Raw genomic sequence first — 16,113 nt, 5'->3', positions numbered from 1 at the left:
ACATTACAAGCTAACTTGCCTCAGAATTAAATGGAAGTGTGTGTCCTACATCTGATTTCTTCAGGATTTCTCTTCTGATTATTACCAGTAAGCGTCTATCTGGATCTGTATTTAAACCTGATCCTTCTAACCCATCAGTAACGACTCATGTTTTGCCATTCAATTCTAAAAAAATAAAATAAAACCCCCCCACTATTATCTGATCTGGCATTCAGATTCAGAAATACGTGAAAACACTTGAGTAATTAAAGATGAGTTGGTGATATTTCCTTAATAAAATGCTAGTATTTTCTAGATTATGTAAAATAACACAGAAAATACTAGTTCCTTTGGAAACACTTAAAGCATAGGAAGAGATTATTGAGAAACATTTAACATTTACTTAAATACTGGGATAAACTAAATTAGAGAAAGAGAGAACTCTCAACTACAACAGGAGTTTTTAGTTAGGACATGATTTAGGACAAATACAAAGTGCTCATATTTATATTAAGTAAAATGGCTTGTAATGATGTTCTGCCAGGCAATGTAGAGATCTGTTAAAAATAAAAAAAATCCTACACATTATATATCAAACCAAAAAATAAGATCTGCCACCAAGTTTAAGCTTAAAAGAAAAACAAACACTTAAGGCTTTAACAGCCATTTTTATTTTTGCAGTACCTTTACCAGTATATTTCATATAGTATTATATAGTTTAACACAGCAACTGCATATGAGACTCTTGGCAAAAACACATATATGGGACATACATGGCACAGAAACATTTCCTAACAGTCTCACAGTCCCTAGAGTGGCAACTCTTCATTCTCAAGACATTCAGAAGCTTCAAATAAACCTCAAAAAGGTCACAAGGTCATACCTTGCTCTCCCCCCCTGCAAGCATGGTAAATTATAATACGGCCTTTTCAGACAGATAGCTCTGTAGTGTTATTCTTACACTTGCACATTCCAGATTTGAACCCAAGAACCCCATATGACCATCAGATTAGAGTATAAACTCAGTTGCTTAGTTTATGTACACCTCATTTAATATAATGCATGGCCAGGTACTCCCAAAATCATTTTTGAAGTATACATCTGGCAAAGTTTTTCAAAATCAAGTCATATGGAGGTATAGTATGAAACTGTCCTCCCAGAAAAATCATAAGCTATACGATTCACGACCTACTTCATATATTGTACATTCAAATAAAACTATTCTCCCTTCTAGATGAAGACTGCAGTATGACAGTCATATAAATTGTTCCCAGAGTAAATGAAAAAGCAAAAACATAAAAAGCTTTAGTCAAAGGCAGACAAGAAGTGCTTTCCAACTAATGCTGTAAACATAACTATATTGTTTAGTGTAATTAAGGACACCCTCAAACATAAGCATAACCCGGAACAGATTATTGCATTAAAATGTAAAATTCATTCAATAATAGGCAATTGTCAATAAGGCAGGAGATAAATAAACATTCAAATAGGCACTTAAGAGACTTACCTCATTCCTATAAACTGGACTGCTACTACATGGCTTACCTGAAAATTGATGGCAATGCTAAATCTATCCATCTACCCTTACAGAATCTATAAGTAATGATAGATCAGAAATCTTCAAAAATATGCCACTATTCTGTACGCATCTAATAAAGCAGTAGAACACGCATATGTAGATTATCATACACTATTACGTAAAACAGTCCTGTTTGGCTGCCCCCCCGAGTTTATTCTCAGAAGCTCTTCATGTATTTTTTTTAGTGCCACATATGATCTTCTCAGAGATCTCCTTTCTTAGTGTTACATGGTGATGTTTCACATTTGTGTTGCGTTACAGAATGCTCTCACGAGAGGTCCCAGAGTTAGAGGATGTGCTGGCCTGGTTATCGTTGGAAACAGGCTTCCTGTTCCAGGTAAGAAAGTCCAGTAAGGTTTGATTTAGTTTCTCCATCCAGTCAGACCTCTCCTCTCGTGTGTCTGCTGAAAACCAGCACCTGCACAACAAAAGATCATTGACATACAACTTAAATTCAAAACTCTAGTGTAAACTGATAAAGAAATATCACAGGACTGAATGCAGAAATGTGAAGCTCATTTGAACAACCTCCTTTTCTATATGAGGAACTTCTGGTTTTGCGTGATTATCGTTTTTGAAGCTCTACAAACATGACCACTACAATCATCAATGTCATTTTATGGAATAGAGGAGCGTGACATTTCTCCTTTGTGGAAGAAGTTTAATTTCCGGCTGAACTATTGCTTCAAAAGTGGTACTTCGCTGGCAAAATGGGCTTTCAATAAAACTGGGCTGCCTATGCATTGGAAAGGCGATTTTTCATTTTAATTGGTGCTACCTGACTAGAGAAAACAAAGAAAAAAGGATATTATCTTCCCTTTTGCCAAACAACTTCTATAAAAACTATAAAAACTTCCACACCCATAATGCACTGGGCATGTTGTCATTCAAGGCCACTCCCACCAGTCTGTTATGAATACACTTGACCAGAGTCAAATACTGCCTTTAGTAGGAAATACCTCTCAGTAAACTTTGGTATACCGATGTGCATTGTTCCTGGGTGCAGAAATTCAAAGAGTAAACGTTTGGCGGGAGTGAGTTACTTTCGGTTTCCAGTTAAGGATCCAGAGTGTTGTTGGCAGTGGCTAAAAGCTGCAAAGAATCGTAAACGTGGAGAGAACGCCACGACGGAATATCTGAAAAACCTCAGTTGACCTGATTATCCGTGGGCGAAAATACAAAAATGCTAAGTATCATCTGTAGTTTTCACGGAAGTCCTGGTGCTTTCGAAAGTCAGCTGACAAATACATTTCTCAATGATGAAAAAATTACAAATTTCTCTGTCCAGCTATCATAGAGAAAGAGTAAACGTTGTTCATTTACATATACTATCGAGATTGTAATAATACAAAGCAGGTTGAAAGGGAATGTATTACTTCTTCAAGGTCTGGCTGTCTTCTTGCTGAAGGGTGTTAGTCTCTACTAACTCAAAGGTGTGCGGCCGTGCACAGCTATCTCGCTCCACAGGCCTGACACTGCAGAAGCCAAAGAGAGAGAGACTGCCATCTGCTGGCTGGGAGAAGAGATGATAAAAAGACATTAATGAGTAGAAAGGATGCGCATTACATACAAACATCGCTGCACAAACCCACCTTGTCGCCCATCTCATTAGGGTGGTTCCAGTAAAGCAGGTGTCCTCCTTCCAGAATGAAGTAGAACCTCTGCCAGGCTCCAAAGCCACTCACATCCTCAAACATGGTCTACAAGTGGAAAAAGAAAATAATAACGGCATAAATTTCACAGCACATTTCCTACACACACAGATCATAAATATAACAAAATAACAAATATAATGGTCCAACACAGATGAAATTAATACTTCAATCACAAAATGAAGTACTGATGTATAGGGGAGGAACACTGCTTTCTTAAGGCCCTTTCACACCGGAAGCGTAACGAAAAAGCGAATACTTCGCGTCAAAACCATTCAAATCAGCCGCAACGCGAATTTGCGATGTCTGTGACGTTCAGAGCTTCAACATTCCAAAATTCGCGCCGACAGCTCAGAAAACATGGACACTTCATCATCATCCAGTGAAGACAAAGCTTTTCATTTTATTTAAAAGACAGAAAAGAAGGTTTTGGGTGCACCCAATCTTAAAGAACAGAAAGTCTGAAGGGGAGTATGCTAATGTCCACTTTTAGTTTCCTTTTCCTCTCTCCTTTTTCTCACATAGGTGTCCCTGAGGTTTTTCCACAGTTTTTTTGCGTCATCAACTAAACAATTGCGTCAATACACATTACATGTAACACACGAAGTAACAAGTTACAATCATTCGACTAGAAACTGTAGATATCACACAAAGAATGTATAGTATACTAAAAGCAGCCCTAAATAGTCTCACTACATTGTTACATTTTCAAAGTAAACACGGTCTCTGTCTCTATCTTTGACAATAATAGAGTTAGCTTTCTATCCCAAATGTAGTTTAGCCTCCTAGCCTACACAGCACAGGACTATACAACGACTAAAACTATCACACAACATACTCAGTCGTGATAACTGAGTTGGTTGGCAATGCTACGCCACACATTGTCTTTCAAATCGTTGTCCTTGTAGTATGCGATTGGCTGAAGCCTTTTCTGTCGCCGCAAAAGTTTAAAAAAAACGACATCGAAGCGGAAAAAAATTAAGTTGTTTTTTCGCCGCAGCACATTTGCGTTCGGTGTGGAAGCACTCATTACACAAACAGCTGATCAAAAAATAAAACCATCATGCAAATTATTCCTGCGTCAAAATCGCGTCCAGTGTGAAAGGACCTTAAGTCTCTTCCTCAGACGTCAAGCCCGCTCTCTGTTCACTGAACTTTACAGTACTTCATCAGGAAAAGGTCTGGCTATGCAGACTACTGCTTTCTGAGACCATCTGCAGCTATTCTATGCAACACATGGAATATTGTCTCCAAAGGCGTCTTTCATTTAAAAACTTGCATTCATCTGACTATGAAGATAAACTGCTCACTTCTTAAACAGCTCACATTTCACATATCTGCTTTAGTAAATATGTATTGCCAACTGTATTATCACATTATTGCTTTTATACAAATGAACTGAGGGAGTACCGATATGTTAAGTGCCTTTTTCATGCAATAAAACCAGCCAACTGAGGTATCAGTCAGGTTCTGGGACACATTTACACCAACCCACCAAAAAGCTCTGATGCTGGACATTGGAGTGGCCCTCACTGTGCAGCCGCAGATAGATGTGGCCCTCTAGAGGAGAGAGGAAGGGAACCTACACAAAATAACAAATAGGTTAGTCACGACACTGGAAAAAGAAAACAACAGATGGGCTTTTTGTACTGGCTAACCACATTAAAGTGCAGCTTTAAGACCTTTTTTTTTTATCTTTTAACTATAACATTCAAAGAACATTAATTTGAATTAATTTAAAAACACAATTATACTAATTCTAATGAATAAAAGTTCGCTTACAACTGGGACATCACTATGGCTTACAAACAAGTTTTGCTCAACCCATTTAGCCAGTGATACTTTTTACAACAGGGCACAACTAGAAAAATAAATATTTAATTTTCCAGGACTGGAAAATAAAATTCCCTGATATCTCACTAATAAAACACAGAACATTCAAAGAGGAAATATATTCTGGGATATTAGTTTAATTTATCCCAAAGAAAACAAAATAATTGTTGACCATTGCACAGGACATTCACTAATAGCAAACAGATGAATAAAATGCCCAGCATTTTACTCTGTCACACACAAACACAGAAAATGTGCAATGCCCACTAAACCAGAAGCAGAGACTAAGGTGGAAAGAGTGACACCTTTTCCAGAAACTCATCTCCAAGGAGTCGCCTGATTTTGCCTTCAAATTTCATCTAAGTGGAGAGAAACAGGAGAGATGGACAGAGACCCAGTTACATCACCACAACTCCCACCACAGTGCAAACACAAGACAAAACCTCAATACACCGTTCAACTATTGATGTCCTAGTTAATGCCCAAAGTGAAGATCCACAATTAACAGTGTAAAAGTGTATACAATATTTATTATTGTAAGTGATACAAGTGCCTAAAAAAAGTGACAACAACACAAACACTTCCTCTCCTTTTTCTCTCTAAATGTGACCCCAGTTTAGCAGTATCAATACCTTGTCCAGAGGAAACTTGCTCTGTCCCAATGAATTCAAGGTGATCTTGTGAGAGCCCACTAATGTAAAGTTACTGGAGCGTTGGGTACTCAGACCAGGCAGAGTAGCAGCTATAATGGACAGAAGAGAAATATCAATATCTGATACCACCAATCAACCATTGATTAAATGAGGAACATAGTTAAATACTTACACATCACACTCTGGTTAGATTTCTAGGAAAACAAAAATAGACATTTGGATGAGCTGAGGATGTCTATCATTCAACAATTTTTCAGTGATTCATTTTCTCCCAATTTAAACACACATTGCACCTCATTCATGATACATAAGCAGAATTATTTTCTGAATTGTGTGTGAAAGGATTCTTATGGACTGTTACATTATAACAATTACAGAAAGTACAGAAATTTGTTTAGTTCATGTTTCATGAAATGTAGAGAGAAGATGCATACCGTGATGCTGTGGAGAATCTTCTTGGGTGTCACCTAGAAACACAAACATTTCTGTTGCAGCTGTGCATTGACAAATGTAATAAAACACTGTGCTCTCTCAATATGTGCGAAAGTGTACATACCCTTGACTTTGTTGAGCTGCGAAACTGCTGAGCATTAACACTGCTGGTATTACTCGGAGTACTGGACTATAAAACAGATAAATACACAATAAAACCTTATTACGAACTAGTTTGAGGAAAAATAGTTGTTTGCGAGAGGGGCTATTTCCCTTTGAATTAATGAAAACTAATGTTTTTGGTCGTATACGAGCTGTACCTACCAAACTGTAAACCTCAACATCAATCTCAAAACTGGAGCGAATGTCTTGTCTGTAGAAGCAAACATTAAAACCAGGGTAAATTACTACTGTTATATTTAAAAGAATCTATTTAAAGAAGCAGAAGAGCATTTTATGTAGTGTATGGACTCACAGTGTGATGGACGTCGGGAAGGAGATGGTGTCTCCATTTTGGGCATCAGCAGCTGTAGCCAAAGGTGTCGCGACAATGTTACATGGGCCATAACGGATCAAAACGAAGAAGTAGTGCGTTGGACGGCCTTTATAGAGACAACAGTCATAACAAATTGTATGTAAACACTGACCTTGTGCAATAAAGATTTAACTGCTTCCAATAATAAATATGCATTAACACTCACCTGTGCGAGCAGAGCACACAAACTCTACCTTGAGGGGCAGCTGGATGCTGCTGATGCTGACGGTGCCCCTGCAGGGCTTAAGAGTTGCATTCTGGGACTCTGGTTCTCCAGACTCACCCTCTCTCAACCTGCTGACCTCTGCCAGTAAAGCTGCTCGCTTCTCACCTGCATTACGGGGACGGATTAGTGCCAAATCAGAGCATGAAGCCTAAGTGATTTGCAGAAGGTTCAAGCTTTTTTACTAGGGTTCTACTATACTTACTGGAGACAAGCAAAAGTTTCTCAGCCTCAGCCTCCTGCTGGGAACCCTTCCCGTGTTCCTCGTCACTGCAGCAGCTCAGAGCTTGCAGAGTCTGTGTGATGATTGTCAGCAACTTGGCTGCCTCCTCATTTAAAGCCTTAAATGGGCCAAATGCAATATCCTGCATCAACTTCTGCATGCATGGAGTCTCTTAAAATACCCCAGAATAAGTCTCTCTACAGGTAGACAAATTAATTCAATATCTATAGACCCCTTTTCAAACCTTAATTTTCTCCTTGATGTTGATGGGCTTTTTTGAGTAGGTCTTCTCTTGAACCTGCTTCTGAACTCCAGGGGCCAAGCTCTGAGTAGAGGGAGGGTGGATCTTCCTCTGTAAGCGGTAGGCGTCAATGCTGTCAATTATAGGTAAAACAACAGTCAATCATAATGATTGTAAATACCAGTGGCTGATCAAAATCTAGAGTGCTGAGTGGCTCATGACTGATACAATACTGTTATGTACTATTTGTTCAAAAGTTTGGGGTCAGAAATATATTCACTAAAAGTTACACCTTATAAAAAAAGAAAAAAAGAAAAAGAAAAGAGACCTAAGAGAGGCATAAGAGACCTTTTTCAAAAATATCTTACAAACTAGGGCTGAACGATTAATCGCAATAAAACTGCACGCGATTTGGCAAATGCTGCGATTATTTTATGCGCAGCTTGTCAGTGGAGTGCAGCTGATTGGCAATAAATACTGCCCCATTTGAACGCCAGAGGCTCTTTCATGCAAACACAATAAATATGCCCCGCCGCAGAAGTACAATAATGCGCATCATTCCAGGAAATCCCAATCGCTGTAGCTGAATAAACGGAAGATTGAAACACTTTGATTAAACATGACTTATAAATACACGACTGCCTTATTCTGTGTAAGAAGGCACATCTTCTCACAGAAGGATGCTCAACTGTCGTTATGAAGTGAGTTTGGAGTAAATGCATGTTATTAAATGTTGTCTGTTGTTGGACAAGAGGTTCATAAATGCTTCTCATGTTTTGGAAAGATGTTTGATGATGCGTGTTGTTTTTTCAAATGCACGTTATAAGTGACTCAAATTCACAGTGCTTTCAGATGGAGCAGCGTTTACAGAGCTGTACATCAATGACAAGCTGCGCATAAAAAAATAAAATAATCGCAGCCTTTGCGATTTTAAAATCGCGATAAGCCATCTCGATTTAAGTGCGATTACATGTAAAGTGCGATTAATCGTTCAGCCCTAAAACCTAAACTTATTAACGGTAGTGTATATTATTATTATAATAGAAAAACTGGCTGATTTATCAGTGTATCTCTAGTAGGCATCATGCATTACAATTTCTAAATACCAAGATGGATAAACACAGAGAATGACAATAAGGTTCTTCTTTTTCAAGTGAGGCACACCTGTATAAAGGTTGAACATTTTCAGCAGGACTATCTGTTATTTCTTCAGGGGAGGGTGGTTGGACTGATGGCTCAGACACAGTGATTCCAATCTTCTGTAAAAAAAAATAAAAGGTCTTGTTAACCATCTAAAACATTTATATCTATATAATCGATTACATTCTCACACTCTAACTGAAAGTTGTATGTATCTGTATATTTGAATTTCTCATCTATAAAAATGCAAACCATTGCCTGGGATTTAATTTCATATGAAAAGTGGCATAATTATGCTACAAGGCATATTGTTGTAGGGTTTCATAGGCTACAAAATATACAGCCATATTAATGCAATTTCTCCCATTCACTGGCTGCCACTACAAAATCATTTAAAATAACTGAAACCAGGCCAGTATACCAGTGGTGTGACAACAGCCTCCACAGATTTGCTGAGAGGAGAGAGGATACAGCTGGGCGGCAGGGTTAGAAAGTCGTCTTCAGGACCCATGGGGGCGATCTCCTGTTTCCCCTCCATTTCTCCCTCACCATGGTCAACAGACCAGACCTCCTTCTCATCATCCATTGCAGAACTGGCATCAGGAGTTTCTACACTGTCTTCACACATCTCGCTGTGGTCAAGAGGCTCCTCATTTAAGGTGACTGTGACTGGTTCTGCTTTGTCTTCCATTTCAACTGTGTCTGGTTCTGTTTTGTCTTCCTTTTCAGTCTGTAATGAATTGCTCTCATCTTTCTCCACCTCCTCTTCCTTATTTACATCTTCACATTTATCTTCCTTTTCTGCATGCAGTAGGACGTCCTCAAACATCTTGTCAATAAGGGCGGAGTTGCTCAAAGAAGCAGATTCTGTTAAAGAAGTATATGTGGTAATTATGGCAAATAAGTTACATTAGATCCAACAGATTTCAGGAAGTACATTTACCTGTTGAGGTGTAAAGTTCTTCATTGGGGAAACGGATGTCCACGGTACATGGAAGTGTGGTGTTCAGACTTCCATCAAATACCTTACTGTCACCTTCACAGGAGCGGAATTCAGTTCCCTTTAGCTCTTCCTGCAGAACAAATAAAAGGCAGTGAATAAAAGCTGAAACAAGGTTAAGCCCTACCTTCACAAACAAAACGGTGCGCAAGTGTGAAACAGTGCAAAACACTGTTCTTCCCAAGTGAGTCTGTGCAAACAAATCTCTTTGACCCAGCGACCATAAGCAAATACAGGAGGATGAATATCAAAATCAAGGGTGAGGAAAACCACAAAAAAAAAGAGAGAAAACAACCCAAATAGGAGCTAAAAAATCAAATACACTTCAACGAATTGTCTCAAATACATGCTCACACTCCCGGGCTGTAATGGAGGCCACTGGAGTTTTCGAGTTTTCCTGTAAACCCAGGGAGAGGATGTAGATGGAGATGCCCTCTGGGAAAATGGAGATCATATACTTTTGATCTAAACTTCTAAATGCCCTAGAACCAGACAAGATTCCACAAGGAGCACAAAAACATCATAACCTGATTGGCTCACCTCAGCGAGGGAAGAGTCAGACAAACTCCTCTTCAACCACATGTTGTCTGCCACTGGCTGAACCTTCAACAAGCGCAACTCATCCTCACGTGCCTGCACAAGAGACAGTTGGTCTTAGTAACAATACAAATCCTGCTCTTAGAAATTTGTTTCTGAAGGATTGAATAGTCAGAAAGAAAAGGTCAGGTCGGTGGGACAGATCTACCTGGCGGATACGGGAGGCCTCTTTACTGCTGGGTGTCACTGCAGCGTTCAGCTGCTGTTGGATGCCATGCACAAAGCTGGAGAGATTGCGTGTGCAGGGGGTGGAGCGACCAGGGCTGTTCAGAGGCGTAGGAGCTTTGAAGCGTTGCAGGCGAGAGCTAAACTCTCCTTCACCTTTCATAAAAATACACATTCAGAAAGCTGGCCACAATTAAAGAGCATCTTTGACATAATTCATGATGCAGTAAATAAAGAAGCATAGTGAAGCCTGTGTGTAAGAAAATACTCACCAATGTGACAGACCGCCGAGGTCATGCCACCGATGAAACCCTCAGACCCGGGGTCAGACAGGCAGCGCTGGACTAACCCAGTCCCACCTGACCAAACAGAAAAAGGAAAATTCATTACTGAACCTCTGAAATATAATTACAAAACCTGTTTAAAAGCATATCAACAGCACAATTCTAAACATATTGAGGCAATTAAATGAGCATGCATTATTAAAAGATTATTTAAAAAAAACATTTACAGCTATACAGTTCTAAAGTGTTGGGTTTTATTTAATAGGCTTGCTATTATAGAAATCAATAACTAACATATTTACATGTCCAATGAAAACAAAAATAATTTTTCATTCTTTTTATGTGCCTAAAAATCAACAAGACCATTTGGATTAAACATCTTTCAATAACCAGAGAGGCTGGTTATAATGAGCATCACAGAAACACAAAATTCTGCAGAGAAAATGTTGTGTACATTCCCAAATTTATAAAAGAGGAAAGTGTCTGAACAGAAAAAAAAATAGTAACAATATAGACACAAATAACAGAAATGTAAAAAGCAAAACTTATTTTACTCTCAGGAAACATGGTGCACCAGTTTTACTTACATAAATCTACATAAGCAGTATAAAACAAAATAAATTTCTCTCAAGCAAAATGATTTTGGAAAGTAATGGAAAATCAACTTGCAAGTTAAAAGACCTGAAAAACTGATTAAAAGTTCATATATTTGTGTTGGCAGAGTGACTTTGCAAAAGGATCAATCTGAATTCTTGCCATCTCGTCTCTGGCTGAGTTGCTGGACCCTGGAGCGGATGGAGGATATGGCTGGAGTGTCTGGTTTCATCTCTAGCTCTGCCAATCTCAAGCGTGTCCTGGAAGGGGATTTTGTGGGGTCCAGGTTCTCATCTCTCCCTGCCAACCGCCTTTTCTTCAACACATTTTCAAGTTCTGGAAAAAATGATGTAGCCTAATGGTTAAACTGACAGTGTCACATATAATCTGTGTATATAGCCAAAGCTCATCTGAAAATTAATGAACTCAAGCAGCTGTATCTTTTTAACAATTAACAAATTTATACACTCATAAATGCTGTGTCTAGATAGGCACAAGCACACTGGTTTGTGTGTATAAAGCGTGAAGGAGGTGAGAGTCTTACCACTAACGTTACAAGTTGAAGGGTTTTCCTCCAGTGGATCTCTCGGTCTCTTTTGATTTTCCATCTTTTCACCTGACAGTTTAAAAACAACTTCAAGTTCAACGAAATTAAGTTTAATTTAGACTTTACAACATATTCAAGTAAAAGAGACTGTCCAGTCTTAAATCAGCTGTATCTGAGATTACATGAATGATAGGCTATATGAACTTCGAAATATTTAGAAGTGTTACTAACTTTGTTTACATAGTAACTTACAGTACAGTAGAACGATTTATAGTTTCACTTCAAATCTTCATATCAACAACAATAAACTACGACCGTTGACGGTGAGATTACGGATTAATCTGAACGGTAGAAAATACGTGTTTTTCATAAATCGAGTTTAACAGTTACGAGGCCAATGAATGCGCTGCTAGCAAGCAATCATTGTTGAAAATACGAAATACAAAATGGTCGGAGTCGTAAAGAGTGAAAAGCTATGGTATGCGTTTAAATATATTAAGTCATTTTTGTCAGTTAGTTAAAATATATTTGTCTTACTCTTACCTGAGTAAAAGAACCGTGTCAGAGTTGTTGGAGTTTTCAAACGTCTGTCTGTCTGTCTGTCAGCTGAGCTCGAGCGTTTGAATTTCCGCGGGCGGTACGCGCATGCGCAGAGCATCGACTCAGGTCAATCCGCAGAGCCCTCCAGTGGCCTGATGATTAATGGCGTTATGAAATGCCAAATGCGTTGTGAAATTTGCACAAATTTAAACAATAATACTTATATAAATGTTCAATTCCTTTGCACCTGTTATGTATGCCTATCATTAGATGTTGTGTAACAGATAAATTGGTTTAAGCATCAGCTTAAGATAAATTCTCATTCTTATTAAAAAAAATTCTACATATCTGATTACAAATGTCATTCCAAGATACTAATAACTAAAGTATCTAGACCAAAGAGTAAAATGTATATTTTACTTTATATGAATCCTTTTGAGGTGTTTTAGCATTATTTTATTTAATAACCTTGTTCTTATAAGGCATAACATAATATTTCCATGTTCAGAGACTACAATGTGACTTAAAAGGCTCTGTGGTTGCTTCTATCTTTGTGCCATTCTGAAAAATCAACAGATCAATGTGATAATTTGGATTAAACATTTTAATAACAAGATAGACTGAATATAACAGACATAAAAATACAAAGACAAAATTCTGCAGTGAATATATTATCCTATTTTAAAATTTCTGAAAGTCTCTGAAGTCACTCAAATTAGAACAGAATAGTAACAATATAGACACAAGTAACAAAAATATAAAAATCACAACATTGTTAACTACCAGAAAACATGGTGCACGTTGTACTTCATAAATCTACACAAGCTGTGTAAAACAATGGCAATTTTTCTCTGCAAAGTGATTTTGAAATGTACTTCCAAGTTGATGTAATGTCAGCATAATGTTGACACATAACCTATAATAAAACCTTCCATAAAACCGACCCCTATGACCTTCATACTTTGCACTACAAATATTATCAGTTGAACCATTGCCAAGAATTTTGTTGTGGTACTTTGACACAACCTATAATCACTACAAAGTGCAAAGTGAAAATGTCTTCATAGCACAAGCCAAGACAGCTCAGCAACAAATAACATACAGCAGAAGCCAAGTGTGTAAATTCATGTAATCTTCAGGATGCATAGCAACTTAAACTTAATGCAAGTAATGTCTTATGGAACAGCTATGGAATAAAGCATTTTTGTCATTATTCTAATTCTACTGTTGTGAAAATTACACTTAAATGACCACTTCTATGAACAGATATACTCAGTATAACTATAACCAAAAAAAATTAAAACAGCCTAATGTTATATAAAACATAACCTACATAGACAGATTAAGACTTGACCTAATGTACCTTCACATTTGTAACCTTGTGTCATTTAAAATGAACCAGTGAATTCTACCCATTGTTTGTATTCACATTTTCCAAAACAAAATGCAAGAATTTGTTGCGAACTCAAATTAAAGCCACCTGTAGGTATTTTGAGGTGTATGCAGTGCACTGGATGAACAACATTAAAGACAACAAAAAAAAAATCTCTAAAAATGCATAAAAAAAAAAATCTCAGCTGAAAACAATTCTTCAAATCTGATTGTATATGTATGAAACTTTAAAATGTTGTTCTTTATTAGTTTTTAGTTTTGTTGAAGTTCGGGTTAAAGTAAATCACGGTGACAGTGATGTCATCACGGTACATGCGTGCTAAATCGCTAGGCAGAGACAGCATGGTTGCCAATCTCTCCTGGTCCATCTCACCATACTCATTTGTGCCCAGCGCATGGCGAATCAAGTGTGTGGCTCCATTCAAATCCAAAGCGGGTGTTGCCCTGGCCCGTCGCCGCAACAGCAGCTGCTGCATTTGTCCCAAGTTGAGCTGGCTGGCTGAAACCGGAGCCTGCAGATGAATACCTGTCAGATGTTCCGCCACAAGCCTGACTGCCTCATCATTGTTCATCTCGTCCCAGAGACCATCAGAGGCCAAAATCAAAAATCGGTCCTGTGGCCGCAACTGGTGGTAGGTGACATCTGGGGTGGCCTCCAAGTAAGGTGGGGTGAGATAATTAGGCGGAGCATACTGATAAAGATTCAATGCTTCTAAATCTGAGTCTCCATTCTCTAGAACACTCTGCTGGAGCTCACGACTCCACTTAAAGCGCACGTCGCCGAAAGCACGCAACGGCATCAGGACCCCAAGCAGCCTGTCATCTACGATTACGGTTTGCCGTTCACTGGCCGGGTGCTGCCTACATATCCGCTCCAGCTCGGTTACATTGGCAGCGTTGTGGTCTTGTGTGAGTGGAAGAGCACTCCAGCTCCCATCCTCCTCCTGGACACCCAACACTGCCCGACAGTCTCCTGCATTTGCAACATGCACACCCCCTGGTCCAACGTGAGCCACACAAGCTGTGCAGCCAGCGAAGGCGGCCTGGATGGCAGTGTTCCGCATCAGGTCATTTGCGAGCGGCACCTGCGCCTCAAGGGAAAGATCCGTGTCGAGTCGTTGGAATGCATGGCAGAGAGCATCATCAGGGCGCATGCCGTCACCGTGTTCTTCACTTGCCAGAAGCTCCTGCCAGTAAACACGCAAATGTTCGACGTAGAGGGCAGCTGACTCCCTGTAGTTGTAGTCATTATGGTGCTTATACCACTGCAGGATGGGCGGCACGGGTCGTACGGTCTCCATGGCGGCCTCTAGATCCTCCAGGAGAGACTCTGCCATCATCGCCACAGCAATGTAATAAGGCAGGCGCTCGCTAACCGCTTGAGCGCACGCATGTCCGCCGTGTCCATCAAACACGCCGAAAAGCATGCCACGAGTCTGCAGGCAGTTGGCGCTGCTGCGTCGGTCCTCTAGTGGAGTGTTGGCTGAAAGCTGGTTACACTCAAACCTCAGCACCGGACTGGGACCACCACGGCCATCAAATTCTGGAATACGAACAGACTGCTCGTTAGCACACAGAACAGCATTGATCTGCAGCCGGCTCAGCTGGAAGTCCATGTCATGTCTTGGAGCACACAGTGTGTTCTCTCCTTCCTGTCCTGAGCTTCCATCTGATCGACCACTACGGGAGGAGAAGCTCCGGGCTTGAGAAGGGAACAGGCAGGTTCTAAACGGTGCAACAGGTAAAACATGCTGGCTGGCTACAAAGAAACGGGACAGATGTCTTCCACCAGTGTAAAAGAGAAGTCTTGAATGCAAATAGCCAGACATTACTGCCTGGATGCAGTGACAGAAGCAGTCTACAACTCCAGCATCTGGGAAAACACAATATGAGATCTCATTTAGTAACAGACAGTCTTAAAATGAAATGAACAGCAATATGTTGTGCAGATTAAAAGTAGCAAAAATAGCTTTTTTTACAGGCTCAAGTCAGTGGTATAACAAACAAAGATTAAGGAAATGTTAATAGATACAGTTATGAACTACTCCAACTCTTAAATCAAACAAAACCTTAAAACTGCAGAGGCGTCTGTAATGTAATAAGTCCAACATCGTCCATTTCTCATATCTGTGAGAGTCTAAACAAAATCGACATAAGCATACGTATAAACACAGTTTCCCTTTAAACCATGGTTTTAAAGTGAAACGTGCTAGCTTTACAAGCTAACATACCGGCTTTCGTGATAAAATTGGCACAATGGATGGTCAATTTTACATTTTATTTATGTTTGTCTGCAAATATAATTGAATAGATATGCTGGAACTGTCAGTGGAACAATTCCCTCAAAGAGCAGCTTTAATATGAGTGAAATGATGAATCAAAAAGACATACCTGACACTACTCGCCGAATGATTCTTCTTCTGCAGTGCTTTTCAGTTCCATCGCAGCAGGTTGCAGACACTCAGATCCCAGCGCCCCCTACAGTCCTATGTGTACTCAACATT

The 16,113-nt window shown here is 39.3% G+C and overlaps 2 protein-coding genes across 6 annotated transcripts; both read right to left on the bottom strand.

Moving 5' to 3' along the window:
• Nucleotides 1–627: 627 nt before the first annotated feature.
• anln2 (anillin, actin binding protein 2) lies at nucleotides 628–12,421 on the bottom strand. 4 transcript variants are annotated; one of them, XM_082182046.1, is made up of 23 exons: nucleotides 12,221–12,421; nucleotides 11,675–11,746; nucleotides 11,293–11,466; nucleotides 10,525–10,611; nucleotides 10,236–10,408; nucleotides 10,031–10,123; nucleotides 9,845–9,925; nucleotides 9,434–9,563; nucleotides 8,912–9,357; nucleotides 8,515–8,609; nucleotides 7,354–7,483; nucleotides 7,092–7,227; nucleotides 6,830–6,994; nucleotides 6,604–6,730; nucleotides 6,453–6,501; nucleotides 6,253–6,318; nucleotides 6,131–6,163; nucleotides 5,869–5,890; nucleotides 5,676–5,785; nucleotides 4,706–4,792; nucleotides 3,151–3,258; nucleotides 2,935–3,071; nucleotides 628–1,976 (listed from the first exon to the last, which is right to left on the bottom strand). In XM_082182046.1, the coding sequence occupies exons 1-23, from the start codon at nucleotides 12,333–12,335 to the stop codon at nucleotides 1,814–1,816; spliced, it is 2,799 nt and encodes a 932-aa protein (XP_082038172.1). In that variant the 5' UTR covers nucleotides 12,336–12,421; the 3' UTR covers nucleotides 628–1,813. The 4 variants fall into 4 exon arrangements, with proteins under 4 accessions (XP_082038172.1, XP_082038170.1, XP_082038169.1 ...); XM_082182044.1 differs by lacking the exon at nucleotides 9,845–9,925 and adding an exon at nucleotides 5,349–5,402 and having other exon boundaries at nucleotides 8,515–8,606; nucleotides 12,221–12,417; XM_082182043.1 differs by lacking the exon at nucleotides 9,845–9,925 and adding an exon at nucleotides 5,349–5,402 and having other exon boundaries at nucleotides 12,221–12,412.
• A 382-nt stretch (nucleotides 12,422–12,803) lies between these two features.
• Nucleotides 12,804–16,068, bottom strand: pdp2 (putative pyruvate dehydrogenase phosphatase isoenzyme 2). 2 transcript variants are annotated; one of them, XM_082182049.1, is made up of 2 exons: nucleotides 16,001–16,068; nucleotides 12,804–15,482 (listed from the first exon to the last, which is right to left on the bottom strand). In XM_082182049.1, exon 2 carries the CDS (start codon nucleotides 15,436–15,438, stop codon nucleotides 13,855–13,857), a length of 1,584 nt encoding a protein of 527 aa, XP_082038175.1. In that variant the 5' UTR covers nucleotides 15,439–15,482; nucleotides 16,001–16,068; the 3' UTR covers nucleotides 12,804–13,854. The 2 variants fall into 2 exon arrangements, with proteins under 2 accessions (XP_082038175.1, XP_082038176.1); XM_082182050.1 differs by lacking the exon at nucleotides 16,001–16,068 and adding an exon at nucleotides 15,679–15,975.
• Between the last annotated feature and the right edge of the window lie 45 nt (nucleotides 16,069–16,113).

This window comes from Leuciscus leuciscus (genome assembly GCF_965113295.1).
Source record: "Leuciscus leuciscus genome assembly, chromosome: 10".
NCBI classification, from domain to species: domain Eukaryota; kingdom Metazoa; phylum Chordata; class Actinopteri; order Cypriniformes; family Leuciscidae; genus Leuciscus; species Leuciscus leuciscus.
This window is presented reverse-complemented; position numbering and strand designations above follow the sequence as displayed.